Source organism: Hyperolius riggenbachi, chromosome 10, assembly GCF_040937935.1.
Source record: "Hyperolius riggenbachi isolate aHypRig1 chromosome 10, aHypRig1.pri, whole genome shotgun sequence".
NCBI lineage: Eukaryota > Metazoa > Chordata > Amphibia > Anura > Hyperoliidae > Hyperolius > Hyperolius riggenbachi.
This window is the reverse complement of record NC_090655.1, coordinates 152,247,448-152,266,066: the sequence shown is the minus strand read 5'-3', so window position 1 is coordinate 152,266,066 and position 18,619 is coordinate 152,247,448. Positions and strand designations below refer to the sequence as shown.

The 18,619-nt window shown below is 40.9% G+C and overlaps 1 protein-coding gene across 2 annotated transcripts in view; it reads left to right on the top strand.

The window, feature by feature from the left end:
- CDHR1 (cadherin related family member 1) overlaps positions 1 to 5,389 on the top strand; it is a 144,734-nt gene extending 139,345 nt beyond the window's left edge. Inside the window, exon 18 of one of the 2 annotated variants that reach the window (XM_068258858.1) lies at positions 1,305 to 5,389. In XM_068258858.1, the coding sequence (XP_068114959.1) occupies positions 1,305 to 1,856 (552 nt within the window). In that variant the 3' untranslated portion in view covers positions 1,857 to 5,389. Of the gene's footprint in view, positions 1 to 71; positions 1,285 to 1,304 lie in introns of those variants that run through there. The other variant, XM_068258859.1, reaches the window with a different exon arrangement.
- Positions 5,390 to 18,619: the final 13,230 nt, after the last annotated feature.

The following is an 18,619-nucleotide window of genomic DNA, read 5'->3' as shown; positions in this document are numbered from 1 at the left end:
CATAACAATTTATGGTAATTCTTCACATTTTTTTCATTCTTACGTTATGTTCTCATGTTTGCCATTTCCAGATGAGATCAAAAGTAAAGTCCTATGTTTTGAGTCTCAGAAAGCGGCCATGGATGATATTTGGAATTTGCATGAGCACAGTTCTCTCCAGCATTTCTTTAACTTTAGTGATTTCCACCATCATGTACTGGAAAAGTGTGAAAAGATCCAAAGTCCACCCTAGAGGGAGAGTCAAAAAGATTGTTAGGGGACCACTGCGACAAGCCTTTTAAGCATTTTATGTGCACACTACGCCAAATGATTCATGACTTTAATGTGTGTATCCAAATCATATATTGTAACAAACCTATATGGTCTGTAAAAGAGTACAAAAAATGTTTGCAAGAAAAATGGTTTGGTGTGCAGTAGACTTGAAGGGTATCTTCAGCTTAGAAATTTGAATCTGTGTAAGGAGAAGGGCCCTTCTCATAGCTTTTGAGTTATGATACAGTGAAATTACCAATGATGTGTGGTATTGTGTAGTTACTTATTTAAAATATACAGAAAAGTCATAAGTGCCTTGTATCTGATTAGAATGGATTTTACTTCTCTTTCTGAACATAGGAGGAACTGTGCTACCCAAGTACAGAAAGCAGATGGCAGTACGTTGTGCAGGCACAGTTTCACTGCAGAAATATCTGCTTTACAAAATGTTATTTCATGACAATACATGGCATGTTTTCCTGTACAGAAGGAACAAATCAGTAGATTCCCTCAAAGGCAGCTTGTCCTAGTGTAAGCAATAATAATTACCTAAGAAGATTTACTTTAGACTCTTTCCCTGCACAAGACCAGCTAAAAGATACCAGTAATTGACAGCGTTGTCAACAGCGCCCGATTTTACTGAATGACAAACATCATGTCTATAACACCTAAAAAGCTTATGTATCCCTACAAAAAAGACAGGTGGTCATTTTTATTCAAGAGGATTATCTTGATAAACATTCACAGTTTCAGAAGGCAGTGATGAGGTTGATTACTCATTTAATAATTGTTCATTATGACTTTTGTTTAAATGTCATCTTCCATAATGATTTTGTTTATAATAATATCAGAATTCAATACATTGTTGTCATTGATTATGCACACAAAATTTAAAAGACTGGAATTTTACAAATATCATATTAGTTTGGTACCTAAAATGCTTTAGAACTTGCTGCTCATGAGTACAACATAGCTTTAAAATTGCTGCTTAAAATGGCACACATGCAGATGGGGTAGAATCTGTTACAATTTATGTTTGTACTCTTTTACAGACACTTCTACACAAGGGGCCTGTGGCTGCCTTTTTGATGCAAAGTAAAGATAACCCTATGAAAGCTTTAGGAGTGCTAGCTGGTATTATGGGAATAATGGTGGTCATCACCATATTTATTTCTACTGCCATGTTCTGGCGCAACAAAAAATCTAATAAAGTCATGCCATTGAGGAGAGTCATTAGAAGGAGAAGACTGGACCACCCTCCTCGAACTATTAGGACAGAATGGTTGAAGTTCAAGAAGTCTTCAGGTTCTTCGGATAAGTTTGCCATGCAAGATATAGAAACAAATCTTGAAAATGAAAATGGAAATAACAACAGTCAGTGTACTTCATTTACACCACATGTCCCCTGCCCACCTCCACCACCACGCCTAATGCCAAGACAGAGTAAGGCTGAGTGGAGCCTGCCCACTGTCTCTGGATCTTTGACGCCCAGGATTATTGATCAGCAAATGAAGGAACCAGTTCCAAGTGCTAGTGCTGCTCTCGTATCTGAACTGAAGCAAATGCTGGAAAGGAAAAATGCTGGAAGTTCAGTCTTTTATTAGTTTTCCACAGAGTTGTAAAGGGATGAGAGTTATGCTCATTAAATTGCAGCAAGTTTCTGTGTGTGTTCTGTAATGTCGAAGAGGACATTGACTTAATATGGGCAACACACATTAAATTAATTTCCATTGCTTTAACGTTGTGTGTGTGTACATAAATATCAATATGTAAATGTGCAGAGTGTACAGGTCACAAGCTGTATAAATTTATATTAATCCAGGAGTTTTCTATTCAGGATAATCTACCAGCAACCGGATGCCTAAACAGAAAAATGATGGATGTTGAACTGTGGTACTGGGTATCCTTTGTATTTTGGCAATATTATAGGTCTCTGTGGTAAAACATGGTGTTTTCAGTTTTGTGCTCTTTGTCAAGTGCTCAGCCAGCTAATACACACACCACCTTTAAAAAGAACCTGAGGTGAGAGACATATGGAGACTGGCATATTTATTTCCTTTTAAACACCAGTTTCTTAGCAGTCCTGCTGACTTTAATACAAATCCTGCCTGCAGCAAGTTAGAAAATCGCGATCAGTTATTACTCAGCACTGTGGACAGGCTCATAGAATTGTATGGGCAGTGAGTTGACATGCAGAGTTATTCTGCACTACAACTGATCACTGTAAACAGGGCCTTAAACGTAGTTAAAAATAATTAAAATGAAATAAAAGAGGTGGCTTACGTTTGTAACGCTACTAGATTATTGCAAAAGTGTTTATTATATGCACTGGCATTAATCCTGTGTTGTTACAGAGGTAAGCCAACTTTTTTATTTTTGTAGTTTTTAACTAAGTTTTATTTACCTTTGGGTGCCTTTTCCCACTTTTTAATATTATCATTATTATTTATTGCATTTATATAGCACAACAAATTACGCAGCACTGTACAATAAATAAGTTTACAGACTATGATAACAGCGATAACCAACAACACAATACAGGTAATAATCTATAAGACAGACAATGCCAGATCATACACCGGAATAGTTGTCTCAATAATACAAGTTTACATTATATTGTTGGTAGAGAGCACAATAAAGCATGATACGTAAGGAGAGAGTTCCCTGCCAAAGGCTTATAATCTAGAGGGAGGGGGTGACATGAAAGGAGGAGGGCTGCATCAAGAGGTTCTTGGCAGAGTGAGTTAGGGAAGCGGTAAGATGGGGTAGGCCTCCTTGAAAAGGTGAGTTTAGCAGGCTCGGTTGAAGGTGATGAAGGAGGCGGCAAGACTGATGGGCAGTGGGAGAAAGTTTCACAGGATGGGGGACAGCTCTAGTGAAGTCCTGTAGTCGTGCATGGGAGTGTGAGATGCGTGGGTTGGTTAGGAGGAGGTTGTTGGAGGAGTGACCAGGTGTGTATCTGCTGACCAGCTGCATTGTTAAAAAGGAAATAATTATGACAGCCTCCATATGTCTTTAACCTTGGGTTCTTTTTAAATACCAAAGGAGCAGCCACACACTAAATTACACTTAGTGGGAGAAAATACATTAACAAGAATAATTTAAGCTAAATTCCTTCTTTTGTGGGTTTGAGTCCTTAGCTTGTTCTTCCAGGTTAGCTCATATCTCTGTAATAACTGATTGTCCTTATGAATCTAGAATTAAAAGAATGAACATAGGTACACTATGGCAGGTCACAGAGAAGATAATTATTGTTTTATTGCCTGTCATCTTTTTACTCAATTAAATGATTTGACTGGAACTCTGATTTTTATTGTTTTGAAAGGCTATACCTAAAATCCACAGGAAAAACAGACATTTGAGCGGAAAATGAATACTCTATTTGACAATAAGGCCCATATGCAGTTCACTTTTTCTCTTTAGTTTTCTCCTAGGTGATATGTTAACACCTTGTCAAAAATGACTTTTAAACCACCAGCAAGCAAGAAAATACGGAAAATAAATTTAACATTACTTTTTTTATCTACTGTTTGGTACTTTTTCAATTGCAAAATGCTGAAAAGTTCTTTAAAATAGAAGATGGAAAATTATCTCCTAGGAGAAAACTCAAAAGAAAAATATAATTGAATAAGGCCCTAAGGGTTAGGACATGAGGTTGGTTTGTTTTTTTTAAGCTCTTATCTCACATCTTTCTTTTTGGCCTAGGTTTTGTGATACCTTCTATGCCACAATCTTGAGAACTTATTTATTACTTTAGTATACAGTATTATTATTATTATTATTATTGCTTTATAAAGCGCCAACATATTCTGTGGTGCTGTACAAAGTAGGAAAACAACAGGGGGTACATAATAATACAGACAATAATATACATCGAATATGGTCACTGATACAAAATACAGAACTGGTTATTACTATGACAGATGTAACATGAGGAATTAGATGTATAACAGAGTGACTGAGCTGTGGAATCTTATGCATCAATAATGTGAGAATGGAAGCAGTTTATCAATCAAACCAATCTGATTGGCTGTTTGCAGCTCACCCCTTTTTCTAAATTTAAACCCTTGTAACCCAATGACCGACTTTAGACAAGACAAGACGAGATAAATACATTTATATTGCGCTTTTTTCTCCTGGCGAACTCAAAACGCCAGAGCTGCAGCCATTAGGATGTGCTCTATAGACAGTAGCAGTGTAAGGGAGACTTGCCTAAGGTCTCCTACTGAATAGGTGCTGACAGAGTGCAAGTGAATAACAAATTCCAAGACACCAAAGGGTGAGTGAGCTGTATACCTGGGCTGTTTTTCCCACATTGTTTTACAAATGTATAGCCTTTTATTTGTGATGGGTCATGCCTGTACTATATTATCACATTACATGTTACATGAACCATCACTATATTTTTATATATACATTTCTTAATATTCAGTGCAGTTTCAGACGATCTGAAAGGGAGTGACTTCTGAAAGCTAAACCAATAATGAAATTTGTTATTCCACATAAAAATACAATATACTCTGTAAAACGCTGGGGAAGATGTTGGAGCAATATAAACACTAAATAATAATAATGGGTATCCGTTCAAAAGGTCACCTGAGCTGCCTGTATGAAAAGGGCTCCTTCATAGACATCAATGTTATTTCTGCAAATATCGGCTACAAGGTAGTGAAAAAGGGCCCCCGAGTTTTGATATGGGCTACAAGCGGGTGCCCCTTGGTAGCCCATATTTTATATGGCTACTTTTGGCTGCAGTAGGGCACCCCTTTGTAGCCCATATTTTTTCGGCTACAAGGTTTTCAGCTACAGTAGGGCGCCCCTTTGTAGCCCATATTTTTGGCTACAAGGTTTTCAGCTACAGTAGGGCACCCCTTTGTAGCCCATATTTTTTCGGCTACAAGGTTTTCAGCTACAGTAGGGTGGCCCTTTGCCCATATTTTTTCGGCTACAGTAGGGTACCCCTTTGTAGCCCATATTTTTTATTTGTCTACAAGGTTTTAGGCTACAAGGTTTTTGATTCTGCTACAAAAGGGTGCCCCTTTGTAGCCCATATTTTGTATTCGTCTACAAGGTTTTCGGCTACAAGGTTTTTGATTCTGCTACAAAAGGCCACCCTCTTATAGCCGAGTTTTTTGATTCGGGGGTACAGTGGGGGGGGGGGTTAGGATTAGGCATCACAAGCAGGGGGAGTTCTGAGGGTTAGGCACCAGTAGGGGAGTTTAGGGTTAGGCACCACCTGGGGGGTCTTAGGGTTAGGCACCACCAGGGGGAACATAGGGTTAGGCACCACCAGGGGAACATAGGGTTAGGCACCACCAGGGGAACATAGGGTTAGGCACCACCAGGGGAGTCTTAGGGTTAGGCACCACCAGGGGGGTCTTAGGGTTAGGCACCACCAGGGGGGTCTTAGGGTTAGGCATCACCAGGGGGGTCTTAGGGTTAGGCACCACCAGGGGGGTCTTAGGGTTAGGCACCACCAGGGGGGTCTTAGGGTTAGGCACCACCAGGGGGAACATAGGGTTAGGCACCACCAGGGGGGTCTTGGGGTTAGGCACCACCGGGGGAGTCTTAGGCACTACCAGGGGAGTCTTAGGGTTAGGCACCACCTGGGGGGTCTTGGGGTTAGGCACCACCAGGGGGGTCTTAGGGTTAGGCACCACCAGGGGGTCTTAGGGTTAGGCACCACCAAGGGGGTCTTGGGGTTAGGCACTTCCAGGGGAGTCTTAGGGTTAGGCACCACCTGGGGGGTCTTGGGGTTAGGCACCACCAGGGGGGTCTTAGGGTTAGGCACCACCTGGGGGGTCTTAAGGTTATGCACCACCTGGGGGGTGTAGGGTAAGGCACCACCTGGAGGGTCTTATGGTTAGGCACCACCAGGGGAGTCTTAGGGTTAGGCACCACCAGGGGGGTCTTGGGGTTAGGCACCACCAGGGGGGTCTTAGGGTTAGGCACCACCTGGGGGTCTTAGGGTTAGGCACCACCAGGGGGGTCTTAGGGTTAGGCACCACCAGGGGAGTCTTGGGGTTAGACACTTCCAGGGGAGTCTTAGGGTTAGGCACCACCTGGGGATCTTGGGGTTAGGCACCACCAGGGGGTCTTAGGGTTAGGCACCATCTGGGGGGTGTAGGGTAAGGCACCACCTGGAGAGTCTTATGGTAAAGCACCACCAGGGGAGTCTTAGGGTTAGGCACCACCAGGGGGGTCTTAGGGTTAGGCACCACCTGGGGCGTCTTAGGGTTAGGCACCACCAGGGGAGTCTTAGGGTTAGGCACCACCTGGGGGTCTTAGGGTTAGGCACCACCAGGGGGGTTAGGGTTAGGGGAGGGTTCTGTGTGAGAGTAGGGAGAAGTTAGGTCATATTAATCACCAGGGGCTGTCTTAGGGTTAGGCACCACCAGGGAGGGGTTAGGGTTAGGCACCATCAAGGGAGGGTTCTGTTTGAGAGTAGGGATAAGTCATAGCAATCACTTTTCTCTGCTATATCTAGAGCCCTTTTATAGCCCAACAAACTTTGTCTATAACAGCATCCTTTTTATAAACTAAAACTAGCTTTTTCGGCTACACCAGGAGCCCTTTGTAGCTGAATTTGGCATATTTGGGCTACAACAGGCACCTTTTGCAGCTGAATTTGGCATATGGACTAAACCGGGCGCCCTTTGAAACCAAATTTGACATATATGGGCTACAACAGGTGCCCTTTGTAGCCGAATTTGACATATATGGGCTACACCAGGCGCCCTGTGTAGCTGAATTTGGCATATATGGGCTACACCAGGCGCCCTTTGTAGCCAAAGTCGGTGTATGGGCTACACCAGGTGCCCTTTTTGTAGCTGAATTTGGCATATATGGGCTACACCAGACGCCCTTTTTTCCAGGTGCCCTTTTCAAATAGACGCTAATAATAAATATGGCATTCACTGCTCAAAATTTTCTTAATCTTTTTCCAAACGACACTACTACATGCTGATGCTAAGTCTTATTAAATATAAATACCTGCTGAGAGCAGTGACCTACACATATTCTACATAGATGTGAGGTCTTCTGAAAGTTAGTAACCAGGAACCAAGTAATGTGAGTGCTGAATCTCACTTAATGTATTTTCTGTAATATGTTGTATATGTTCTTTCCCTCCATTGAGATGTTATCTACCTATGGGTATGTGTTCTCTATTATAAATGTGGTCTCTATAATAATTGGTTGGACACTTAGTGAAAGCATACAACCTGGAATCACAAGTTCCTAAAGTGAGTCCTGTAATACTGCTAAATGAAATAAATAACTGAAGCAATTCTCATGGGCCCAGCATTGAGTTTTCATTGATTTTCTCTTAGAAATATAAAGAGATAAGCTTTTACTAATCCTTATGTACAAATATGTGAAAATTGTCAAATTCCACTTCAAGAACAATTGAAAGTGTAACACATAAAACTGGTTAAGCACCTTCAAAAATCCATTAGAAATTCAATGAATATGGGTTTTACTGTCTGCATCTATAAATGTAGGGTTTCGTTTGGGGGTGGGGCAGTCATACAGCACAAACTTAATTCAGTTCTTCAGGTGGGTCTGACACTGCTGATAGGAGGAAGGAATAAAAAGGAGTGAAAATATATATATTTTTCGAAGCTATTAAACAGAGCAATAGTTATTGCATTGCTCACTTTGGTATTGGGAATATAAAAAGAGATAATAGTGTATTATGCAGTTTTATCATTGGTTAATACAAATACTTTGGCGTAAGCACCATTTACTGGATAATTCAATGGGTTGAAAAAGCTGTCCAAAAACTTGCTTTCTCCGTTCATTGCACTAAGCAATGAATAGTATCATCCTTGCTCAGCCTCTCAAGTTTTTATTTTAAAGGAAAAATTCACTTTTGCTGTGAAATTGCTGTATTATAGATATGGGTTACCAAAGCAATTTGCCAAAGCTTTAAAATGATCTTTTCATTTTACTTTTCAACAGCTATGAACAGCTTCATCAGCTGTGAATTTTCAAACCAGACAGTAAGCTTCAAACTGTTGTCATGAGACTGTGCAGAAAACCCCTACATTGCTGCAGAGTAATTAACCACCAAAAGCTCCTGGACCTGTAAAGCTATTTACTGGGTGGATGACAGCAGATGTTTAACCACTTGACGACCACAGTGGTAACCCCCCCTAAAGACCAGGCTCATTTTTGCATTGCTGGGCTGTGCAGGCTTTTCAGCCTTCTGCACAGCCCAGCGATCGGACTCACCTCCTTTTTTTGTCCCTAAGGGGACATGCCGCCGAAGGGGTCCGATCGCTGCAGGCTTTGTTTATTTATTTTTTTCAATTGCCTCAGTGAGGCTCTTTCTCTCCCCATCCCCCTCCCCTTCCCTCCTCCCCTCCGTCACAAGAATTGGAACAGGACGGTGATCCGTCCTGTTCCGCCTCTCATAGGCATCAGCCTATGAGAGGAGGGCGCTCCCCGGCCAATCAGAGGCCGGGGATCGCCGATCTCTACAGCGCTGCAGCCCCGGCAGCGCTGTACGCTTGAAAAACAAAGAGATTTCTTTCTCCTTACGTTTACAAGCAGCCTGCTAGCCGCGATCGTGCTCAAAGGTAATTTGCCAGTGCCTTTTTTGCCCAAAATCCAGCAAATGTCTTCACTAGCTTTAAGCTGGTGATGCAAAAGTTTGTATTCAGTCTTCTATTGATGTTTCCACAGTCACAGCTCAATGAGATGGTAGCAGTATTTATGAGCTGATCACAAACTTTCTGGCAGCTCTTATATATTCTTATATGGACAAGATTCCTGAGACTTCCTTGCCATGCCATTGGTTACTCTTCTTCACATGATGCAAAGACCCCAGACATGCTGAGAGTAATGTGATCAGCTCCTTCACTGCTAATTGCATTACACAGGGCAGTCTTTGGTACTTTGTGAATAGGCTAATTATTGCCCAGATAAATATGAAGGTGCAGCAAAGAAATCAAAAGCTTTTCTTATAGCTGTTCATAACTATGAGAAGTCAGCAAATTTGAATGAATACTTCAGATATATATATTTTTTTCCTAAACAAAAGGAACTTTTATATTTTATATTATTTCAGCTGGACCGTGTTTAATGCTATAGATATTCTAAAGGGTTAATGATTGTTTCAAAATGTAAAAGATGAATAGACTGAGTAGAGTTCCTCCTAACTCTGCAGGTAGAAATGTTATTTAGTCCTTTTGTTATCTCACCAGTGCCAGACTTCCATCCTGTGTTACCCATGAATTACAGTGGTAATTATGGTTTGCAGTCAAAGAAATTAGTTGAATTATGGATATTTTTACTAGTCTCTGTGGAGATTTTAACTTTCTAAAGCTTATTGTTTCTCTCAAGAAATACAATGATGAAACAACATGCCAACCAGAACTGGCATTATGTATAACGTAGAAAATATAACTCATTGATAACTCAATAAAAAAGTGATGTTATTGGCCTTTGCGGAAGAGGGACACAAAGTGCATGAAAATGTCACCAATGCATCAGAGACTGCTGTGAACAGTAGAGCACTCCAATGTATGCAGATCTAAATTAACATCAAAATTTCCTTTTAAATGAACCTCAAGTGTGAATTATCATGATCCCAGCTGTAGATAGAAAAACAGAAACTGCTTATTAGCTACTGCTGTATTTGAAACTCTTGTGGTTAAGATCTAGGTAGAAAGGAGAAGTAACACAACTAAGCAACTAATATGTAAATGAGTATCAGAACATGAACAGAAGACAGTTTTTACACGCTCACATCTCAGTTACATTTTGAAACAAACAGAGAGGTGAATGATGTCTGGCACTGTTATATTTAATTCCAGTGAGGTGCATGTGCATAGAGTAACATCAAATACAAAGACACAAGCTGTGCAATAGAAGCATAAGAGCTGTATTTATCACATCTGGGGGTGGTCACAGCCTAAGGACCATTTCACAAGGTGGTGCCTGGCTTCTTCTGAGGCCAGAGAGCTTGTTGGCTAATCACGGTCGTTAGTCCATGCACCTTCCTGGCACCCACCTCCATGAGCACCTAGTGACCGCCTCCAGATGCAATAAGTACATCCCTTATGCTTTTATTTCACAGATTTTGTCTTTGCAATTGATGTTACTCTATGCTCATGCACTTTACTGAAAATAAATACAACAGTGCCAGACTTCCTTCACCTCTGTTTGTTCCATGGACTGTTTGCCCATTATAGAGCATGTTGTATGCTACTGAGGCTAGTACTGCTGGCAGTTGTGTTATCCTATTTACCAGTTTATTGTTTTTGAGTGCCTGCTGGTCGGCTATTCACATTCTATTACATTTTGGCCCATTTGTGAACCCATCTCCAACTAAAAGTGATCTTATTTTTGTTTGGGACTCATGGTGATTTAATACTAATAATAATTCCAGTATTAGCATTTTTCTCTTCAAAAGCTAATCCGAGATGAAAAACTACTATAACAAGTAACTTGTCTATATATCTTATTTAAAAAACAGCTTCAACAGTTAATAATTATTTATTCCTGTGATACAATGAGAGCAACCATGTTTTGCTTGTCACATTACACAGGCAAGCTGATAGCATCTCCAACCCTCAGGTCAGCCTGTGATAAATTCACTTCCCCTCCTCTTCCCTCCTCCCCTTTGCCTCTGAAATCTCTGGCTAGTAACCTCCTCCTCCTCCTGCCCAGACTGAGCTCCCATAAGCCCTTGCTACATGGCTCTAAGAGTGCCAAGGCACAAAAGGAGCTGTGGGCGAGACTTGTTTAGTTTATAGGGAATTAGAGTATTAAAACAAAACAAAAAAGTATTTGGCTTGAGGAATGCCCTATAAACTATATGAAAGGAATCCAACTATGCAATGTGTAAAAGTTTATCTCAGATCCACATTAAAAATAGGAAAAGTAGAGATTTGAACCCAGGTGTCCTATGTCAGAGCACTTAACTACTACTACTACTATCCACTAAATGTACGATGTGACATTTATGTGGCATAGGCAGAACACAGCAATTTTACCAGTGTTTGTGCAAGTAAAGTAATGTGCGATGTGCACGTAGCGCAACTCAAATTATGCACACAATGCATTGCTAATACAAGTCCTGCAAATAAGCAATTTTACTGCAGGTTGGTGAAAATACCCTATTATGAGATAAACATGCATGCATACAATCTCAGTCTTACTTGGAACGAGGCTGTATTCCTTTTACCTCACTGCAAAGCCTCTTTCACAGTGGGATGTTAAAGTAGCACGTTATAAAAATGTATAACACAGACTAACGCACAGCAATACAAAGTCTGTGCGACATTCACAGTGCACACGTTGTGTTGTTTGTGTTGTGCGTATCGTGTAGCAATATTTAGAAAGTGCTGCATGCTGTGCGTTTAGCAATACATTTGCTGCGTTATGTGTGTTGCACATGCTCAGTGATGTGTTTTTTTTTATGTAACGCATGCGCCGTTTTCGTTCCATCAATATGCAACGAAAACGGCGCACCAAGAGACACATAACGCAGTGCAAAATAACGTCCAATTTCATAACCTACATGCGCTGCGTTAGGGGCACGTTGTGCGACTTTAACGTCGCATCAAACGCAACGTCCCACTGTGAAAGAGGCCTAAAGGTTAAAAATCTACAGCTATGAATTACAGTTTCTCTGCAGTCAGACTGTACCCTCACTATTAAGTAATTAAAGATTGTGTGGCTGAGAAGAACACATCTGAGTACAGAGTAAACGTTTATTAGTTCAAGATTTGTCAATATGGAAGCTGAATAACCTTAAAAAACTAACCTTATGTTTCCAAGACAATCAAAAGTTTAAAGGGTGATTTTAACCTTTAAATACAAAATAAAACCATGGTATTTCAGAAAAGTCTTTTTTAGGATCAGGATACAATTCTTTATTTCATCAATTTATTTTTATTTCAGGTTAGCTTTAATTCACCTAGCAGATTCTTAAATCTCATATACTCCATTTTTCAGATAAGGCCCGGTTCACATTAGCGTTTTTTTGCGGAGCTGGCCATCAGGACCAGGTAAAAACTGTCAGTTTTTACAGCCAGTGTGTTGTGAACTGTCAGTTTTCTATTTGTTCCTATACAGCTGCAAAACCTTCCATTTCCATTCCACGGGGCACAACGGTCCGGAAAAATAGGTCCTGCAGGATTTTTTTGTCCGTTGAGTGGAACGGACAACGGATCCGTACAAGCGGATGGATGTGAATGGATCCATTGGTTAACATTGGATCCATATCGAATACTGGACCATTTGTACAGTATATGTTCCATTTCCGTTCTGCTGAACGCTAATGTGAACCGGGCCTAAATCATTTTTTGAGTAAAAATTACCTTTACAGTATACCTGATCTGAGACAAAGCCACCCAAAGCAAGCATAGAATCAGAATCATTTAATTCACCAAGTACAAACGGGGGTTTTACCCAAAATTGGTTTTGGCTCATACAGGTTCTGAAAGGATGGGGGGGATAATGTCCGAGAGTCAAAAGCCGAGGCTGCCATACTACCGCACCACCAGTCACACTTGGCAATCATCTGTCATCCCTGGGGGGGAGGGGGGGGCAGAGGGAGGCGAAGGTTCAGCAGTGATGAGCCAGTTCTTCATAGAAACCTGCAGTAATGACTGACGCTGCTGAGGATCCATAGAGATGCTGGATCATCACCTATGTGCATTGCCTGTTCCTCTCCTTGCTTTCTCTAGTTGCTGTAATCACTCCTTGAAAAATCTGATATTTAGCTAAAGTCTAATGTTCCAACTGGCTTGTAGTAAATTCCTTTCAAAAATACTCCCTTAAGGGGAGTGATTTTGGTGAGTTAGAGGAGGGAATACTAGGGTGACAGGAGGGAACATCACAGCGAGCCTGCCTCTTCCTGATGGAAAATTTGGCATTAGCCAAAAGTCAAATTGTTCAAGGAGTGATTATGGGAACCAGGGGGAATTAGGTGAGGAATGTCAAAGGTATGTGGATCCTCTTCCTTAGGTAGTTTTTTACCTCAGGTCAGGTTAAAGAAAAGACACTGTACCATCAGCTTATTGCATAACTATGGTATTTTAGAAGTAAAGCATTGATTGCAGTGTTACCATATCCCCACCAGAATCCATGCTTATCTTTTATTGCTGTATTTTATCCTTCGCTCAGTCGCCTTGCATATACCATGTGTAAAAAGCATTTCATGACATGATTCATTTCCATTTACACCTTTGAAAAAATATCCATATATGTAAATAAGATAGGATATGTAAAGTTAGCATTCCACTTACCTTGCAGCCACTATGGGCTAGGCCAAACCTATGTAGCCTTTCTTAAAAGTGTAAAAGTTTGGTTTAGTGTCAGGTCTATGTAATTTGTCAAAATGTACAATACATTTATAATTAGCTGAATATAATTGAAAACTATACTTAGGGAGCATTCCAAATGTGTTGTATACATTTCTGTGTTGTGTACAATTTTTTACTAATAAAACCCATATTATCAAACCAACAGGTATTAATTCTCATGTTTTCAGTACTCTACGATGAAGAATTGTAATAAATGTGTAAACATCACCAGAGAATTTTATATTCTGAAATTGCTGAACACTTTCACCTCTTTTTTTCCCCTGAATAGCTAACAGTCTAGCCACAGTTTATGAAGGCCCAAGCATATTGATAGGCTTCATCACCACGCTCTTGGTGTTGGGCATAAAGTCTCATCATGTTTGCCAATCAGAATTTCCCAATCAAATGTCATTATTACATAGAAATAAATAAAGAAAGGGAAAAGAGAAACCGACCAAAGGGAGAAGGAAGAGCTGCCTTCAGAGAAGGAGAACGTACCATATCCTCCGGCATACAAGACAAACCACTTTCACCTTTGACATACTCTTTGTGGCATCTTCTTAAAATCCACACATAAATGTAGTGGATATTAAAAGCATGAAAAAACTAGGTTGGTGGTATGTGCACTCCTCAACAAATCTTTGGGAACCAGATAGTCTGTAGCCTGAATTGCTACAAGAGAGTGGGTAGTACGCCTCTTACACCAAATTTGCCAATGTCAGTTTCAAAAATATATATTTTTAAAAATAAACCATCAAGCACCCGATTACTCATTCGTGATGAAACTGGTAGGGCAGAGCTTGTGAGGCTCAAGCAGAGATGCTGGAGCTCTACACGTGTGGCCACTGATGGATTTTAAGATATGCACACTTTATCCTCTTGAGGACTGCAGTCTTAAACTCCCCTAGTGACCAGGCCATTTTTACTAAAATAGGCCACTGCAGCTTTAAAGACTTGCTGCAGGGCCGCGCAACTCAGCACACAAGTGATTCCCCTCCTTTTCTGCCCACCAACCGAGCTCTCTGCTGGTAGGCTAAGAACTCTGCCAGAATGTTTGTTTTTTTCAGCCTATGACATCGGATCACATTTTTGCCTCCCAGGAGGACAGCCGTGTCACACGGATGTCCCCAGTACAGCACTGCCTTGGATCACAGCGTTGTACATGATTATTAGATGGCAGTTTTGCCTTCTAACAGTCCCTAGCAGTGATCGCCGCCAGGAGACTGATGACGGAGTTCCGCTCCACATAGGCTTGCGCAATCCCCTGCTTTCTCCATTCCCAGCCATTCATGCCAATCGGCATGGAGCAGTCATTAGGCAGTTAATGGAAATATTGTGAGTGCAATTTTAATTATGTTTTTACAATAAATCGATTTGTTTCGCTATGAGGATCTGATATGGAGTCAACATAGAGCTTATGTAACCTGGAGAAGGATACCCTCAGAGAGGGGGTGAACATCCCCCTCAGGGCTTTCTGCTGGTCTGTTTGCATGTGGTAGAGGGGAATACATGGAGGAGTTTGCCCTACACATGTGCACTTGAGAGGTGTGGTGATGAGGTGTAGTGTTGACATTTGCAGTATTACGCTATGTTGCCTCTGTTTCCATGCTTATTCTGAGGGAAAGAGGAACTGAGGAGAACAATAGTGAAGGGTAAGGGGAATGCATTTAACCACCAAAGTGCGATTGCTGGTCTGTTGCTTGGCTAGCCTGTATTTTCTGAAGAGCGCATTCATTTATTGACGGTGTGAAGAGTGTGACACGGGTCATAATCACAGAGTTGGTGATGAAGGAATTTTGAAAATTGATGCACTTTACACGTTTTCTCCTCTCTTTCATGTTTTATGAGGGATCTATGTAGAAGAAATTTGGAGGACAAGAAGAAACACAAGAGACTCTGTGATTGTGACAACTTTTCTAAGGACGGTGATTTAAAAGGTTTATTTTTATACTCTTGAGCGCTGAAACTTATATTAAACGCATACATACCCCAGTTAAAATGCCAGATTTTTGTGCTGCAAAAAAATGAGACCACTATAAATAATTTCAATACTTTTACCACCTTTAACCACTTCAACCCACAGGTGTTTTCACCTCTAGGACAGAAGCAATTTTCACCTGTCAGCCACCAATTAGGATTTCTTTGGGAGGTGCATTTTGCTTCGAGTTACAGTATTTTATTCTAAAAGCCTTTTAATGGGAATAATAAGAAAAAAAAATGGGAAAAAATTCAGTATTTCACAGATTTCGGCCATTTGTAGTTTTAAAATAAATTGATCTACTGTGCATAAAACCCACACGTTTTATTTGCCCATTTGTCTTAGTTATTGCAACGTTTAAAATATTTCCCTAGGACAATGTAGGGCGCCAATATGTTATTTGGAAATAAAGTTGCATTTTTTCAGTTTTGCATCCATCACTGTCACTTTTTTTTTACTTTTTTTTGTCACAGGAAGGTTGAGGGTTAATGAGGCGTTATTTAATGTATAATGTGTTTTTTTTCCACTCTCCTGGAAGTTACCAGGAAGCACTTGATTTTTTTTTTTTCCGATTAGCTCACAGTCTAGCCACAGTTTATGAAGGCCCAAGCATATTGATAGGCTTCATCACCACGCTCTTGGTGTTGGGCATAAAGTCTCATCTTGTTTGCCAATCAGAATTTGCCAATCAAATGTAATTATTACATAGAAATAGATAAAGAAAGGGAAAAGAGAGACAGACCAAAGGGAGAAGGAAGAGCTGCCTTCAGAGAAGAAGAACGTACCATATCCTCCGGCGTACAAGACAAAACACTTTCACCTTGACATGCTCTTTGTTGCATCTTCTTAAAATCCACACATAAATCTAGTGGATATTAAAAGCATAAAAAAACTGGGTTGGTGGTATGTGCACTCCTCAACAAATCTTTGGCAACCAGATAGTCTGTAGCCTAAATTGCTGCAAGAGAGTGGGTAGTATTCCTCTTACACAAAATTTGCCAATGTCCGTTTCAAAAATAAAATTTTTAAAAAATAAACCATCAAGCACCCGATTAGTCATTAGTGATGAAACTGGCAGGGCAGAGCTTGTGAGGCTCAAGCAGAGATGCTGGAGCTCTACACGTGTGGCCACTGATGGATTTTGAGATATGCGCATTTTAACCTCTTGAGGACCGCAATCTTTAACCCCCCCTAGTGACCTGACCAGGTCATTTTTAGTAAAATAGGCCACTGCAGGTACAAGAGCATACCTGATGGCTACAAGTGCGCACTCGCTGCAACACTGCTGGATGAATATATTCGCACAGATTGTCGCTAAGCAGCTCCTGCTGGACGAATGTATTCATCCACTTGGGCTTAACTGGGTAATGTGACCTACAACCTATACAAATTAACTGAAAAATATACAAATCTGTTAAAACACATCTGATAGAAATCTGTCAAAACACACACAATCAACTTGTTGCATAAGTATGCACATCCTTAAAGGGAAGGTTCAGGGAGGGTGGGTAAAAAATAAAAATCAATTTCCACTTACCTGGGGCTTCCTCCAGCCCGTGGCAGGCAGGAGGTGCCCTCGCCGCCGCTCCGCAGGCTCCCGGTGGTCTCCGGTGGCTGACCCGACCTGGCCAGGCCGGCTGCCAGGTCGGGCTCCTCTGCGCTCCAAGGCCCGGAACTTCTGCGTCCCACGCCGGCGCGCTGACGTCATCGGACGTCCTCCGGGCTGTACTGCGCAGGCGCAGTAGTTCTGCGCCTGCGCAGCACAGCCCGGCGGACGTCCGATGACGTCAGCGCGCCGGCGGGGGACGCAGAAGTTCCGGGCCTTGGAGCGCAGAAGAGCCCGACCTGGCAGCCGGCCTGGCCAGGTCAGGTCGGCCACCGGAGACCACCGGGAGCCTGCGGAGCAGCGGCGAGGGCACCTCCTGCCTGCCACGGGCTGGAGGAAGCCCCAGGTAAGTGGAAATTGATTTTTATTTTTTACCCACCCTCCCTGAACCTTCCCTTTAAAACTAAAAATGTATTAAAACTCAATTTGATTTAATTACAGCTAGTAAGCACAGAGTCGTAATATTGCATCAAAATTCGCAATAACGATGCAAAATCGTAATGCAAAATTTTGAAAAATAATCATAATTAATTTCATCTGTAATTGTAATCAGAAACCATAATTTTGCATTTTCGTTTTATTTTTGCATAATTTTGTGCCGACTTTAGCAGTAAGTATGGGGCATTCATGCTATTGTCACCAAAAGTGCTACATATGTTACAGAATAGTGGGTAAAAGTAAAAAAAAATTCAAAAAAGACCTGTAGTTTTTTTTAAGCTTTCTGACTTTAAAAAACCTTTTTCCTTTGCATTTTTAAAATTAATTTTCTCAAAAACTACAAGGTCTTTTTGAAAATTTATTTTTTTACTTGTACCCACTATTCTTTTTAACATATGTAGCAATTTTGGTGGCAGTAACAAGTATGGGGGCTTTGCTATTAACTGCTAAATTTGGCACAAAATTATGTAAAATTACAAATTTACAAATTGTAATTCCGTATGGGCATAATTTAAAAAAATGTGCGTAGAATATTGTTTAATCGTAATTAGCTAATTACCATTATCACTAATTAAAGCATTCAGTCTTCTTGGGTAGGAGCCTATCAGCATGGCACCTCTTGATTTGGCAATATTTTCTGTTGGATTCAAGTCTGGTCTATGGCTGGGCCATTCTAAAACTTTAATTTTCTTTTGGTAAAGCCATTCTTTTCATTTGGATGCATGCTTGAAGTCATTGCCATGTTGAAAGGTGAAATTCCTCTTCATGTTCAGCTTTGTATAGTAAACACATGAAGGTTTGGGGCCAAACGTAACCATTAACTGTTGATAATTCCCTCCACCTTTTTTAAAACACCAGTTACAGCTGAAGGAAAGCAACCCCAAAGCATGATACTGTCACCATCATGCTTCACGACTGGTATAGCGATCTTTTGGTGATTTGAAGTCTTTTGCCGCCAAATGTACATTTTGGAACTGTGGGCAAAAAGTTCAACCTTGGCTTTATTAGACCATAACCCATTTCCCT